At 31.5% G+C, this 16,008-nt stretch overlaps 1 protein-coding gene across 1 annotated transcript; it reads left to right on the forward strand.

Annotated features, from left to right (window-relative positions):
- The first annotated feature begins 2,199 nt into the window (after positions 1–2,199).
- LOC122601809 lies at positions 2,200–3,050 on the forward strand. Its single transcript, XM_043774543.1, has 3 exons — positions 2,200–2,295; positions 2,397–2,593; positions 2,699–3,050. The coding sequence occupies exons 1-3, from the start codon at positions 2,200–2,202 to the stop codon at positions 3,048–3,050; spliced, it is 645 nt and encodes a 214-aa protein (XP_043630478.1).
- Positions 3,051–16,008: the final 12,958 nt, after the last annotated feature.

Genomic DNA, 16,008 nt, shown 5'->3' on the forward strand with positions numbered 1-16,008 from the left:
TAATGGCGAGTATCGTTGTTACGCCTTATGGAATGGGATCTTCTTTGGAGCTGGTATTGCGAGTATTGTTAGTGTGCTTTTCGGTCTAGTTTATTACCTATTTTATGTCTTGGCTGAAAATGGCGCGGCCAAGACATCAAGGCAGGTTGATCTAGAACAACTCGAGGCACTACCACCAATCACTGATAATGGCAAGAAACCACCGGTGCCTTTACAAAAACATTGAGATAATACCAATGTCAGAACCTCATTTTGCTTTGCCTCTTATTGCTTATAGAATTTTTCAGTTAACTTTAATTTATACTTCTAATTCTCTACAATTTATTTTCATCTTATGATGATCGAGATGCATGTAATTTTATTGATGGCTAAATTATTTTTTGGAGACATTAGGGGGGAAAAAGGTTAGCGATGAGTTTGAAAGTATGGAAAGTGGTATATATTGGCATGGTATTCTTGATTTTGATATATACATCATACTGATAAATCTTATCTTAAGAGGTTGGGTATTGTAAAATAAGTATTAAAGCAAAACAAATAGAACAATATCTTGACCTTTAGATCATGGTTAAATTGATGCACGAAGATTCACGAAATAATTGATACACGATGATTTTCATGATGCACGGTGACTTTCAATGAAGAGAAACTTATTGTTTTATTTGTTATACTTTAATACTTGTTTTATTTTACCTAAAACCATCTTATCAGATATTCATAACAAAGGAGAACCAAAAAGCCTCTAGGATTGACTCTTTTACTTTTTAATAATCACTTCTATTTGTTCATATTCACGTAATATACTTATATTAACTAAATGAAATAACTTATAATATAAATTCCTCAACCTTAAAAAAAATATATTTTCCCTTTTTACATCAATTACTTTTACATTAATAACACGTTAACATCATCACTGTTGTCATTGCCTCAACTATTACCCGCTGCCACCGTCGCCTCCACAACCTCCCGTCGCCGCCTCCACCACACCGTCACTAATACCACCATTGTCACGCATACAGGCATACTAAACATTATTTATACAAGCCTCTAATGCATAATTAATATAAGCTATATAAAGCTCTATGATTCTTGCTATGTATTCTTCATGTCTTAGTATAAGAAGATTACACAAATTTAGCCGTACACAAAATTACAACGACCATATACGATAAGATATTGGTTCAAATATAAGATGGGGAATTATTGTTCTCCTTTTTTTAATATATTTATTTATGTTTAAAAACATAAAAACGCTATATACACTTTTTAAGTTGCAACAAATTAAATAAAATAAGTCAATGTATTTTACGCAGCAACATATAAGATGGGATCGGTATAGCTTCGGATCCCAACCTTAAAACCACCAAAACCAAATGGTTCTAATCCCGAATGAGATTTGCACAAGTAGAAAAACGGGGATCACTGACGAAATTTCTGACGAATTATTTTGGTTGGAAATTTTCCTTAAGATTTACCGACAAATATCAAACGAAAAAAGCATAACTATAAAACTAATTTGTGACAAATTTTCTACGAATTTCAAATAATTGGTAACCCTCCCTTTAATTTCGGTAATAGAATTGGGACTTGAAAATCTTTGTCTCATACTTATTCAACTATAACCCATATATATAAGCGTGTTAGCTATAGACGTAACATCTAGAGTAGAATGTTTTTCGCCCATCTAAGTTAATAAACATTTCTCTCAATACTCAAAAACAAAAATATAAAGAAAAAGAAAACTTGAACGACAGAATAATTGACAACACCTTTTGGAATTGGTATGTCAATCACAAGTTCGAATCCTCTCCCATGTGGCTCGCCTTGGATGTATATAGTACGTGTTACAAAGGCCTTCCTCCTCAAATTTCTTTGGCAAGATTTGAAACCTTTGCCTTTTTTTTTCCCCCCGAGTGATGGACCAAGACCCTAATGCCACTCAAAATCAAAGCTGAGTCAAAATATTTACGTTTGTATGTGATTGTCCTAAGCAAAGAAGTTCAATTATGACTAAAATATAGTTTTTCCTTAGTTGTATACCCCCAATGCTGATACCAATTTTGGTGGGTTTTTGTGATCTCAATTTGGTACTTATACACCTTATGTTGAACACTATATATAAAGCTGCATTATCATTATGGCTTCATAAGAACATCATCTTACTGATCAATCTCTCTTAGGAAGCAGAAATTAGAAATGGGGAGCAAAAAGATTTTGGTCTGTGTTGTCGTTGCAATGCTCGGGATAGGAACTATGATTGCGGGTTTTGTTGCCGAAGCCACAAAGGTTAAGGTAATAAGTCTACAATGCAGATATTGTCGTAGATTGTCAAATTGTGTTGTAGGAATTTATATCATTTCCCTATATATAAACATGATAATTCAATATGGCAGGGCTCTCAACCAGTATACATTGGCTCAGTACCTGAATGTAAGTACCCAAGTGATCAAGCCATGGGCCTAACAATAGCCGCAATAGTGGCACTCCTATTGGCTCGTGGCATTATCACATCAGCTACCGGTGGTTGTTGTTCAGCATTTTTCGAAGCTTTCCCTAGCTTATTTGCTCGATTCTTCAGTCTTATATCATGGTACTACATCGTTAATTAGTTTATAAATTTATATATATAGTATGCCTTTATCAAGAATATAATCAAGATTAATTAACTCCGTCTATTTTATCTGTTTGTATACAGGTTTACGTGTTTTGTAGCTATCATCCTATTTCTTATGGGTTTGAAATACTATACCGGAACTGGTGTGGAGAGGCTGGTTAATGGTGAGTACCGTTGTTACGCCGTATGGAGTGGGGTTTTCACAGGAGCCGGTATTGTGGGTTTTGTCAGTGTGCTTTTCGGTCTAGCTTATTACCTAACTTATGTCTCGGCTCAAAATGGCACACCCAAGACATCAAGGCAGGTTGATCTAGAACAACTCGAGGCACCACCAATCACCGATGTTTTCAACCGCTTTATATTTCCTTTCTTATGGATTACGAGCCGCAATAGGACAAACCATATATGTTTGCAAGAGTGGAGCAAAAATTAAAGGCGATTTGTGTTGGATGACTAAAAGTAGTCCCATTGTCTCTGATCGATATATGTCATGGAGTTAGAGAAGTTGGCTTGGAATTGAATCTACTTTTTCGCAGTTCATTGTAATTCTTGGTTATATCTAGATAGGTATTTTTAATAATTTATGCCGTTATTTGTTGCACCAATGATATGATGGCAAGAAACCACCGGGTGCCTTCACAAAATCATTGAGAGTTTGAGACACCAAGGCCAGAACTTCATTGCTTTAACTGTTATTTGTTTCAGAATTATTATTGTCCCATTATTAATTTTCATTTATATTTTATTGCTGGCTAAATTAAACTTTTTGGAGGCATTGGCATGGTGGAAAAGGTTGCCAAGCCAACAGCTGAGTTATAAATATAGTGAACGTTTTTGATTAATACTTTCAACCAAATGTAATATACGTACAACGAAGCCACGAAAAAAAATAAAATAAAAACCCTTTATTCCATGTACCGAATAGGTACCCTGAGTCACTACCGCATAAATTACAGCCTGATGACTCTCTAGAGAACTAAGTGAAAGGATATCTACTTAGCAACGATTCGAACTCACACTTTTTAGCTAGAACTCTTTGTTAAAGGGCGGTTGTTTCACTCCATTGGTAATGAGCACATAGCAAACTATATATTTTTTCGCCTTTTCTTTTAAAAAATGTAATAAACAATAAAGTTCAATAGTACAAGAAGCTTATATATACAAATTTAGCCATGCACAAAAATTTGAACAAATAACAAAACTTTTGAAAAAATTTATGTAACAAGATTTAGTTCACCATAAGTATTACATTGTAACATATACATAAATTACCACAAAAAATTATGATTAATGATAAAAAAAAAATAGTTATATATGGTAATAATGAAAATTTTAATAGATTTTTTAATATAGAAAACTTAATTATACTAAGTAAGGTTATGTTGTAGTTAAGGTAGATTAATTAATTGCATATATATTACAGTATAAATTTCTAGAGATGAACTTTTGATATTAAAAGGCGTACTTTTTTATGCATGTGAAGTACAACTTTAAGGGATGTATTTAGTGTTTTCTTATTAGGTATCTAAAACTTCATATTAACTAATTAAAATATCTAGTTATTTATGTTTTTTTTAAAAGAAATAGTATCATTGAATATAAAGTTTAAAGATAGAAGTGGTTCGTTTTCTTACTATACGGAATTAAAGCTTTTGTTTGTGTTCATGTTGGCGATTTCAGGTTTTAATATTTGATCGTGAAGACCTTTCAATCTTGTGATAGTATATTGATAGAGTTTGGTAGATAAATAACTTATTTTAGTTTGTATGACGTCTCTTTCTTTTAGACTTTATTATTATAAAAGATCTATTTTGAAAAGGAAATTACAGGTCGTTCCTAGTTTTCCTTTTAAAGTATAACGTACATGATTCATTTGTGACACTTGTGTTGCGGATTCGTTAATTTTTTAATTTTTACAGATATATATATATATATATCTATAACTCTTATAAAAAAATAGTTAACCAAGCTTTTTAAAGCTCTCTTGCAATCTATAACTATATTGAAAAAATGTCACATAGGATTTTATCCTATGTGTCAACTCCATATTTTTTTCAAAAATAAACTATATATTTTGAAAAAAAAAAATGAACTTATATATATATTAATTAATAAATAAATAAATATATTGTAGAAATCTAAAATCTTCTCATTAGATAAAATGATATCTTCTCTTTAACTAAAAAATCACGTCTATACCTAATGATATTTCATTATATTTTTTATTCAACATTACATAAAGTTCTTTTCTTTTTTTTTTATGATGATTATATGGAAGTTTTCAAAACTATATGAATATACAAAAATAAAACAAATTAAGTGAAAAAAATAGATTTAATTAGTTAAAAGATAACATCGAAACTCATAAATCTTAACATTATATTAACTACACCTTGAATATATGTTCCAAATTTAAACTTTTTATTTTAATAAAACAATATCCTCTTTTAAGTATAAAAACTACCTTGGTGTATATCTTCTTCTTTGCCAATAGCCGGTAAGTACAAATAAGATGAGTTTTATGGTAAACGTTAAACTAATTAATACACTTTAACAAAAATCCTTAGGGTTTCGTTTAGCAGAACGCAAAAAAAAATTGAGTCATATAAATTCAAGTAATTGTAAATCACCCGGAGTCCGAGACCTACCCCACCGTTAAACCAAATTCTACATCCTAATTTTCTTTTTCTTTCTCTTTTGGAACGACACATTCTACCTCTTCTGGATTAGTCAATTAGCTAGATTAAACAAAAAATAAAACCACCATGGTGTTGATAGTCCATTTCTAAAAATCGCAGCAACACCTTCAAATGAATATAACTGTTTTACTTTTTGGATGTTAAAAAGAACATTCAACACATAAGGCATAGTCAAATTATCCTCTTTGAATTATATATCCAGCCAATTGTAATTTTTCATGTGACTTTTAACTTTTTTGGAGAAAAATATAGTGGAAATGTCACTCTACATTAAGGATCAAATTGTATGTCTTTGAGTTCTGTTGTAACAAGACAACTACATGATACATGTTCTAGATGTAGATCATTTAGTGGCAACAAAAGGCAAATTACTAGAATTACTAGAAGAAAAACATATTACTAAATTCTTAATGATAATTTAAAGTATAGCTTAATAGCTTAAGTCCTTCTATCTCTTTAAATTCATATTTTGTCAAGCTTTTGGTTGAATCTATTTCTATTCAACGATATGTTTATATGTTACTAAACTATTTATATAGTTCACATCACTTAATTCTAATGATATATGTTCGCTATCATTTCTTCATATATAAAGTGTATTATATAATTTTTTATACAGCTCGCGCATCGCGCGGGTCAAAAACCTAGTATATATATGTGTGAGAAAAGTGAAGGTGGTGCGGTTATGCACCCAGCTTGAGTGAAATCTCTCTTACATACTAACTTTTTAATATTTAATATATAATTAATAAATAATTGGCCCCCATGTATTTTATGGTTTAAAAAACTAGCATGTGAGAGAGATTTTACCCAAGTTGGGTGCATAACAGCAACACCTTCATTTCACATATATATATATATACGGGACCCTTATTTTGAAAATCAATTTTTTTGTAAGAATCACGAGAACTCCTAAATTTTATATTGGATCACATGTTTTTTTTTTGTTCATTCACATGTGAAACGTTATAAAAATATACGTTGCAAAAGAATTTTTTTTCAAAACCATATATATAGTCATTAATCACATGTGAACAGAAAATGTAAACAAATTCATTTACAATTTCACAAAAGGCTACTTTGGGAGTTTCTTTAAAAAGTTTCTTCTACAACATACATTTTTATATCATTTTCACATATAAATGAACAAAAAAAAACATGTGAACAAATATATAATTTAAGAGTTTTCATGGTTCTTAAAAATAAATGGTTCTCAAAATAAAAAAAACTATATATATATATGTTAGTCAAAATCAAATATTAACAAGTAATTTTGTTTACTCAAAGTTATTTAGAAATTTTGCTCGAAAGAATGAACATCAATATACGCATAAGTATATATGTACATATATTTGTACGTTTTGTACGTGAATTGTTAAAACCTAAGAATTAAATATGGTTTTTCCATTGTTGTATATCCCCAAGGCTGATTCCAAGTTATTGTCACTTTTATGCACTAACCTGGTACTTTCCTTTCGCTAAACTTACTAGTATAAAAGTGGGTTACCATTTTGAGTATTTTCACATTAATAACATCAATACATTTTCAAAGAAGGAAGTTAAGAAAGATATATAGCAATGGAGAGCAAAACGATTACGATCAGCATTGTCGTAGTGTTGCTCGGCATAGGAGCTGCTGTTGCAGGTTTTGCAGCCGAAGCAACGAAGGTTAAGGTAAGCTAGGCAAATACACCCACAAATCACCTATTTATACTTAGTACATGGATAAACGGTTAATTTGCTACTTAAATATGAATTACTCACATATATATTAATAATATTCATATATGTATATATTATGCATGGCAGAAATCTCAACTTATAGTGGTTTACTATGGTCTTGAACCTGAATGTGAGTACCCAAGTAGTCCAGCCATGGGCTATGCCATAGCTGCAATCGTGGCTCTTGTGATAGCTCGTGCTATCATAACATCAACAACCGGTGGTTGTTGTTCGTGTTGCCTCACGATCCCTAACTTATCCAAAGCTGCTCGAGTTTGTAGGATTTTATCATGGTACGCACTTTAATTATTAGTCCATAAATATATGTATGTATGTATAAGTTGTACTTTTCTAATTAAGATAGTTTATGTGATAACTTTGTAGGATTATATCTTCTATAGCAATTATCCTATTTCTTGGCGGAGCAACATTAAGTAGTAAAAAAGGTGTGGAGAGAGAGATTGATGGAACATACTATTGTTATACTGTAAGGCCTGGGATCTTCACAGGAGCTGGCATCATGGGTCTCCTAAGTACCCTCCTCGCTGTATCGTTTTACCTCAATTATGTCTCCGCTATAAACGGTGTAGCCAAGACATCAGGGGTTGATGTAGAGCTCGAGGCACCCCCGATCAAAGATGGCAAAAACCGGCCCAACAATCTCTAATGGCAAAGATACCAACCCTGGCGTCTAAATAAGAAACCAAAAATAACAACCCGGTCGTCCCAATTATCCCATCTCGATCTTCTATGGTTTAGTTGTCCAAGAAATGTGTTAATGTTTCTTCTCTACATTTATTTGATTTTGCTTGACTAGTTCATGATGAATGTATTGTTTAAATCCAATATGACCATCTTAATTTGTTGATGGCTGAATAATTTGGAGTCATTTGGGATTGCAAGCTTGTATTAAATTCAATATATATGAGCATATATAACTACATTAATAATGTGTTCTTGATTTTATTTTATTTTTTTCAAATAAAAAAGGATGAAGATAAGAGGGGGGGGGGGGGGGGGGGGGGGGGGGGGGGGTTGCATTATTCTTGTTCTTGAGTTTTTAAGTGACGGAAAAGAAATGCAAAATACACAATTTATCATGATCTTGAGTTGGAGAGAAACGAAAGGGAAAAAAAAGACAATTATATAATTACACTAGCAGCCTTATTAAAAACCAACTGGGTTGGATCAGTGGTTGGAGTTCATGCCTCCAACTCGTGGAAGACGACATTGGGAGTTACTTACTTACTTACTTTACACTAGCAGCCTTATTGTTACCAATTAACCCTTTTGATAAATTGACCCATTGACCATTCTAGCCCAACTGACTCGTTGACCTTGCTAACCCAACGTATATGTTGACAATGTTTAACCCGGCCGGATGACCCGTTGACAATGTTAATCCAATCAAACTATTGACTATATTAACAATAAGCTGGCCCATTGACCATTTTAACCCAACTGACTCAATGACCTTGCGAACCCAACACTGACATGATGACTATGCTCACAGTAAAAACATATATACTTTATACGGTTATGCATACTTTCATGTGTGTGTTATATGTATACATGCATATGGTGACAAGACAAACAAAAACACATAGATGATTAACATTAATAGTCAATCATATGGGACAAAATCATAAATTGAGAACGAACTACTGCAAATTGGTCCATAGGTGCGTGAAAAAGTCGAAACAATGGTGTGAGTGATCGATGACACATACAATTTTTATCTTATACATCATACATCCCCCGCGATTAGAATATTTATAAGGAAGCTTAAATGGTCTAGTGGCATATGACATATATTTAGGTCTTAGGAGCCGTTTGGTTCACATAATACATTAAAAATTTGATTGAATGAAATTTCATTCTTTGGCAATTGGCATGTTTGGTTACCGGCCATAAGGAAAAAATCATTTGATATTTTTGTATTATTGATAATTGATAGGTTTAGTGTTTGATGGTATATGTAATTACTCGACCCGACCAGATTGGAATTTTTTTCCCCTGTTCCTACTCACTTGTTTATTTGACACGCCATGACATAAATAAAGTTCCACCCCAATGATTTTAAATTCTGGATTTTCCATTAAAATTCATCGTTTATGGGTAACCATATTGATAGAGATTTTCCAGACTCGAATGTTGAATGTTCATGGCACATATGACATACCTAGTGGTTTATACAGGAGACTAAATTTAGTATATTTATATTTGTAAGAATTAAGAACTCTAGTCTATATGTGTTAACTGTTCTATTTCGTTCGTAAGAAAATAATAATAATTTGTTCTATATCCAACAAAAAAAACATAATGGGTTGGACTGTTTAGTCTGTTACTAGTGGGCTGAAAAAAAATAAACAGGTGGGCCTCTACTTTGCTATTTCAGACAAATAGACCAAGCCTGCTATATGGTGTTATACGGGTTGGACTACTACCACTTTCATGCGAACGTTATAGCAACAGAACTTGACCAAACAAACTGAAAATCGTAATATTACAAGATTTTTATTTCTTTTAGCCAAATAAACTGAAATTCGTAATTTTACAAGATTTCATTGTTATAACACATCATATTTGAATGTAATTGGGCATGTTGGAGCTCCAGTGTGAAACACGCATGTCGATTTTAAGACAAATAATGTATTAATGTTAGGCGAGTTTCATGTGAGTTTATTGTATGCTTGTCATGAGCTATACTTATTTTATCATGTAAGATGTATTTAATGTTCACGAGTACATTAAAATGCTATTTGTAATGTTTTGTAACATGTGTTAGGTGTAATTTTAGACGCATGAACATGTTAATCATGCTTTATTTTTTGAGGTGATAGTTATTCATGCCTACACGGAGGAATGGATATGTACAATGTATCGTGGGATAATAATATATATGGTTAATTGATGATGGATGAGGACATCTTTACCACAGATAGCACAAAGTCTTGGGTTCAATCCTAGACACCCCTATAGAAAAGCATGTCCCCACATTATGGATAGATAACCGATTGCTGGACAATTGGTTGCCGGTTATCAATCCTTTGCACAAATAAACTAGAAAGATGCATAGTGATAGCTAATAAAGAAAGATGGTTATCCAAGAATCTAATAATTCTAGAGTACTAATTCAAAGGGCCTTTCCCACACTGAAAATGAACATGGTCTTGCACAATTTAAAAAAAAAAACAATGGAGAAGGGTTTTTTTTATTTGTATTGGGACTTCAACAACTGATCTAAAACAAGCATTAGTGATCATCATATGAGTAGAGTTGAAGGATGATGGGAAATAGGAGTAATGTGTTGAATCAGTTAATGGAGTGTTTCATTTGATTGATAGATTGTTTGAAGATTGAGGCCATGTTTTGGTGTATCCTATCCTAGTCAATGGGGATCCATGTTCCTTCACATTCTTTGGTGGATGATCTGGCCTTTTTGGTAATGGGTGAACTGTTTTGGTCCCTTTTTGTCTCCATTTCCTTTAAGGCTGTGTTTTGCTAATTCTTTCAACACAAACTAAACATTAATGGTTGGTTTACCCTACAAAATTTATACAAATTATTTATTCAGATGATTATTCAACTCAAGTATTATTATGGACGGTTCCCATTTATGTACTCTACCTAATATTGTTCAAATGCTATACCATATAATATGCTTGTTACACCATTAACCTCAAACGATCAATATCATGTCTGTCCTTACCTTTTTTTATGTCGTTTCTTCTATCAGAGTATTGGTAAATACTCACTAAATAATTTGTCATCTATTTTATTAGCTTTGTACGTGAATCCATCGTGTCTTATATCTATTAAAAGGCACCATAACACGTTATATATGCCAAGTGCCATTGGAGTTTGTTTCTCTTGTAGCATATGTTAAATCTGTTATACAAATGATATATACTCTCGAAGTAGTATTCACTTTTATATAATTGCACGACTGCCTTTTACTTATTCGTATGCCGTTTATGATAAAATTAGGTATCGTTGTTACAAATGATACCTAGTGCTAAGTTTGACTATGAAAATTTAAAAACTATCCGGTGGACAAAATTTGGTCAAACCTCAAAACCAAGAAGGTTGACTTTCTTTATTCTTTCCGCCTTTGACTTTTTATATTGCTAGTTTCCCAACTCATCCGTATCTGCTTTAGTTTGGATCTGCATTATCAAAGAAGACACTTTAATTTTATTTTATTTTTTGGGAAAGGCAAGAGGATACTTTTATATATGCATTATACTCATTTGAATACATGAAGTAAAGCTTCATCATATCGTAATAACTTTTGGTTTATTAGTTCTATCGTCTATTTTTCGAAAGAGATAAAAATTATGAATATGATGTGATTTGCATTTTCAATAGTTATTGTTTCTTCATATACTCAATCTAATTCCAGAAAACCTTTTTATCCATCTTGTGGAAGATTTTAACTATTCACTCCCGGAATATTTGAACCCAAACTTCAAAATCCCTAGTATCCAATTACAATTCATCTGTTGATCATGGTTAATGCTTAGTAGATGGAATTGTAGTTGATATGTGATCTACATCGTGAGGCATCAAACCCAAACAATAGACCGGTAAGAACATGACAAACAAACATTATCTTTGTACAAAAGCATTTACATCTTCATTTAAAACCACTACGAAATGATCAAGATTCTTTTGATTTCTTCTGAATAAATCCAAACCGGTCCTAGCAAGGTCCGCTTAATATTGAACAATGTGGCCCTCTTAAAAGAGGTAGAAAATATGAAAAGGAAAGTTGTACTTTTTGGATTTATAGAATTTCTAGTAGAAATAGCTAGAAATGTAGAATATATCATGATAATTTTACCTTACAATTGATTATTAAATTTTGTAAAATGTTGACATGTAAAGCATCTCTTCAATCTCATTAATATTACATGACATGATAGAATTAATATCATTGAAAAGAAGCTAGGGGAAGAAAAAACACTTTCTATTCTACTTGAAATTAAAGAGAAAGTAGATAAAACATAACATGCTACAGTACATCATATCGTGACTAACATGACATGTCATGGTTAGAGCTATAGTACAGATTTGAACAATTCAATTATTCTTTTGTTTAACTTATAATTTTATTGAAATCATAAACAATACCAATTCTATCAACAATTACCAAATGACTTCTACTCTAGTGGTATATGTTGGTCTATTGACCAAAAGATTGTGAATCGTTATAAGTCCCGTGACTTCTATCTAGTTTAAGGTGTATTGGTTTTCAGGTGTTTCATATCAATCATAATTATCTCTCATTGAAGTTATAAATTAAGATTACTCATCTGCATATCATTTCTTTGTAAACACTTAATTAAACATTAATTAATCTAATCCCGATTTTTACCTGTCCTTATAATGCGGTACAAAAAAATTGACAATTTAATTTCTATTTTTAAACCCAATATGCGTAGCCTTCTCAATTCTCACTCGAGTAATCGTTTTCCGAGTCTCCTTGCGTATAGAGCTATTTTCGGTCTTTATTTATGAAACTTAACATACGTGAATCATGGACATAATATTGGTTTCGTGATCGGTATTGACATATAACTGTATGATTGAAGAAAAGTCATAAGCAAACATTATTCACAAGGAAACATATGTCTTTTCTTGTCTTTCCATGTACGACTATTTCTTAAAAACACTCCCACATGTTTCTTTAGATCTTTCGAAATCTCTACATCTTGGATTGATTCTTGTTGAGATCCTCATGTACACACCATACTTTTTGCTGTAAAATAGTTTGCTTTTGAAATGACTTGTCATGCGTAGTTTATGCCTAACTTCTTCTATATATATGACATATATCTTTCCTATATCTATATCTAAATAGTTGATAAAGCTAAAACAATATTGCTTCTAGAGACATCAAACCTCATAACTTAAGAATTGTAACATTTTGTTAATTATGTGCTAAACTCTACTTGTGCTAAACCAATCATTACATAAGTTAGCCATTCTTGAGTTAACCTCATAAATAATAATCAACTTTGACTCGTACGAGTTTGCCAGTACATAATTAATATTAGATATTTATATAAATTTAATGTTTACAAACTCATATGATGACTTTGAACAAGTTAATTACAAGGAATCATCTTTGGTTGGCTGAACTAACCCACCTCCGAAGGAAAGGAGGAAAGGTGTCATATCAGGGACGGATCAAAGTAAATGTCCGATGGTGCTCATTAACAATATGAAGTTTTTCGAATTATTGTAAATTTGATAGAGACATCAATACTTTTTTAAAATGCACCAGGCTATAGACAAATACACCTCCTTAATTAAATACAATTGTGAATTAGTGGTATTTGATTCAAGTGGGTCGAGAGAAAAGCAAGTTAATTAACTTGGCCTTTAAAGAATAAAAATAAGTTCTTACCTCCTTGAGTTAAAAAGCAAATGTATTATACTTTCTTTCTTTACCCCTACCACGATACCATCCACACCACTAAACTTTCTTGTCACATATTCTTTTCTTTTTTTTTTTTTACAAGTGAATTTTACTTCAGACGCGTTTTATGTGTGTTAATCGCACAGCGAAAGAGTCTCGCACTAAGCAGATTTTAAATAGTCTTTCTCACCATACCACCTCCTTAATTGGAAAATACCGTCGAGGAGAACTACCAAGGCTCGAACTCGAGGCCTTGGAGTAAACTCTCCCGGGGCACTGCATAGCAGGTTTAGAGAAACACCCCTAGCCACTGTGGTTTAACCCAGTGATATTCTTTCTTTTCACGTAGACAATGTACTATCGGAGCCATGCCATTTTCTTCTTTCTCTTCATCATTCAAGATATCAATGCTCTCAAATTTCTTTATGCCCTACTTTAAATTTATTCTTTACTGGGTTTTGTGATTAGATTCTCTTATACCTTTACTTTGTATGAGAAATAATTATGTAACAATAACGTGCATATAATTTGAGCAACAACCATCAACAAAATAAAATTTAAATACATATATTTTGAATGATTCTACTCTTTTGAAACAAGAAATGATAAACGTATCACAAAACTTTATAAATCTATCATACTAACGTACGTAATACATGTATGTAAAGTATGTTATAAAACTTATACATTTGTGACACTGAACATTATATGGTATAAATGTGCATTTTGGTGTATATTAATTGTATCGTATTCTATATATACACTCAAGGGCGGTTCTCTTTGGGGACCCGTGAGGCCCCAGGCCACCGTCGTTTTTTCGTTTAATAGTACTAATATATCTGTATTTCGTCTAAAAAATTTTGTATCTATTAAGTCGGCCTCAGGGATTATTTTTTAAAAAAACTTTTGATATGTTTAATAAATTTAATAGTTCAATAAAATTTACCTTTTTAGTTTTTATAACCCACAATTCACTTAATGCATTCATAATTTTATGTTTTAGCCCACAATTCACAATCCACATAACAAGGTTTTCCTCCCTTTTTTGAGTTTTAGGCGCTAGCAAAAAATTAAATTTACTTTTTTAGTTTTATAACCCACAATTCACTTAGTCCATTCATAATTCTATGCTTTAGCCCACAATCCACAATTCACGTAACAAGGTCTTTCTCTCACAATCTACAATATACGCCTTTTCTCTTGGTATTTTCATAAGTCTTTGTAGTTTTTTGTTGGTTAGAAACTATGTATTGATAATTTGAATGAAAAATTTAGATTATTAATGTTATTTTTTGTTTGACCCGACCCGATTTAGTGTATTGCATGACCATAATATAATAACCAGAACATAACGATGAAAAAAAAACTAGCCCCCACCGTAAAAACTTTCAAGATCCGTCACTCTATATATATATGTGGTCGTTTGTAGTATTTATAATTTAGAAACAATATTTCTATCTTCGGATAGGATTATGGCATTTTACATCTCACATAGTCACATTCACTATACAAACCCTTCTTATTGGGGTTAAGTATCACCGTCGTTATAGCCGATTTACTACTCATAGGTGGAAAAAAAAATGAAATTTCGATCAATTAATTGTATTTGGATTGAAAAGACATGAAAAAGTTGGGTAAATGGACTCAATAATCCAAAACATTTGGTCATCTACCTAAACCATTACCCATGCTTTAAACATTGGAGTTGGGGTCGGTTTATTTGTGAAGATAAAATACTTCTCAAATCAACTAAATGTCACTAATGACAAATTGACAACCCGATCAACGATGCTCCATCTTTTTAAAGTGAAATTATCATTTTTCATCTTTTTAAACATAACCATGATGTTTTGAGTCTATTCAAAGGCCGGTGGTAAAGCCAATTTTTGAGTTTGTTATTTCCAAATAACTAAAAACAAAATTTATTATTGATTTATGTCATCTTACTTAATCATTTATAAAATAAAGCATTACTTAATCAAACAAATTAAATGTATTGTGTCGTCGTTGGCTCGTTGCCAAATTGATCACTGAACACAACATTTGTCAATAAAAATAAAGATAAAAAATGAGAAAAATACGATAAAAGATACGTATTATTGATTTATGTCATCTTACTTTGACAATACTTTGTCTGCATTATTTATGTTCATTAATACAGAACTTACACCAAATTTACAAATCAATAATCTAGAAAGTTAATCTATCATTATTTAGTTTCCATACATATGGACAATAATTTACCATCAATCCTTTTCTCTAAATCAAATTATTACTTTTAATTTTCTCACCTATATCATTTCCACACATACATGATGTATTAAATAATAAAATAATTTAATAATTGCTTACTTTAATGTATGAAAAATAACTAAATATATGTTATTGATAATCTTCAATACAAATTTTTAAACAATTTAATGACATAGTACATCATTTTTCTTAAACAAAATTTCATTTTCACATCACCCCACATTCACATATATATATACTGTATGTATATGTGTATATATATATATAGATTAGTAAATTGAATTGAAGTT

This window comes from Erigeron canadensis, chromosome 5 (genome assembly GCF_010389155.1).
Source record: "Erigeron canadensis isolate Cc75 chromosome 5, C_canadensis_v1, whole genome shotgun sequence".
NCBI lineage: Eukaryota > Viridiplantae > Streptophyta > Magnoliopsida > Asterales > Asteraceae > Erigeron > Erigeron canadensis.

Coding starts and splice junctions, on each gene's coding strand:
- LOC122601809 (XM_043774543.1), top strand. CDS start 2,200: ATGGGGAGCAAAAAGATTTTGGTCTGTGTTGTCGTTGCAATGCTCGGG. Junction 2,296..2,396: donor CCGAAGCCACAAAGGTTAAG/GTAATAAGTCTA, acceptor TCAATATGGCAG/GGCTCTCAACCAGTATACAT. Junction 2,594..2,698: donor TTCTTCAGTCTTATATCATG/GTACTACATCGT, acceptor GTTTGTATACAG/GTTTACGTGTTTTGTAGCTA.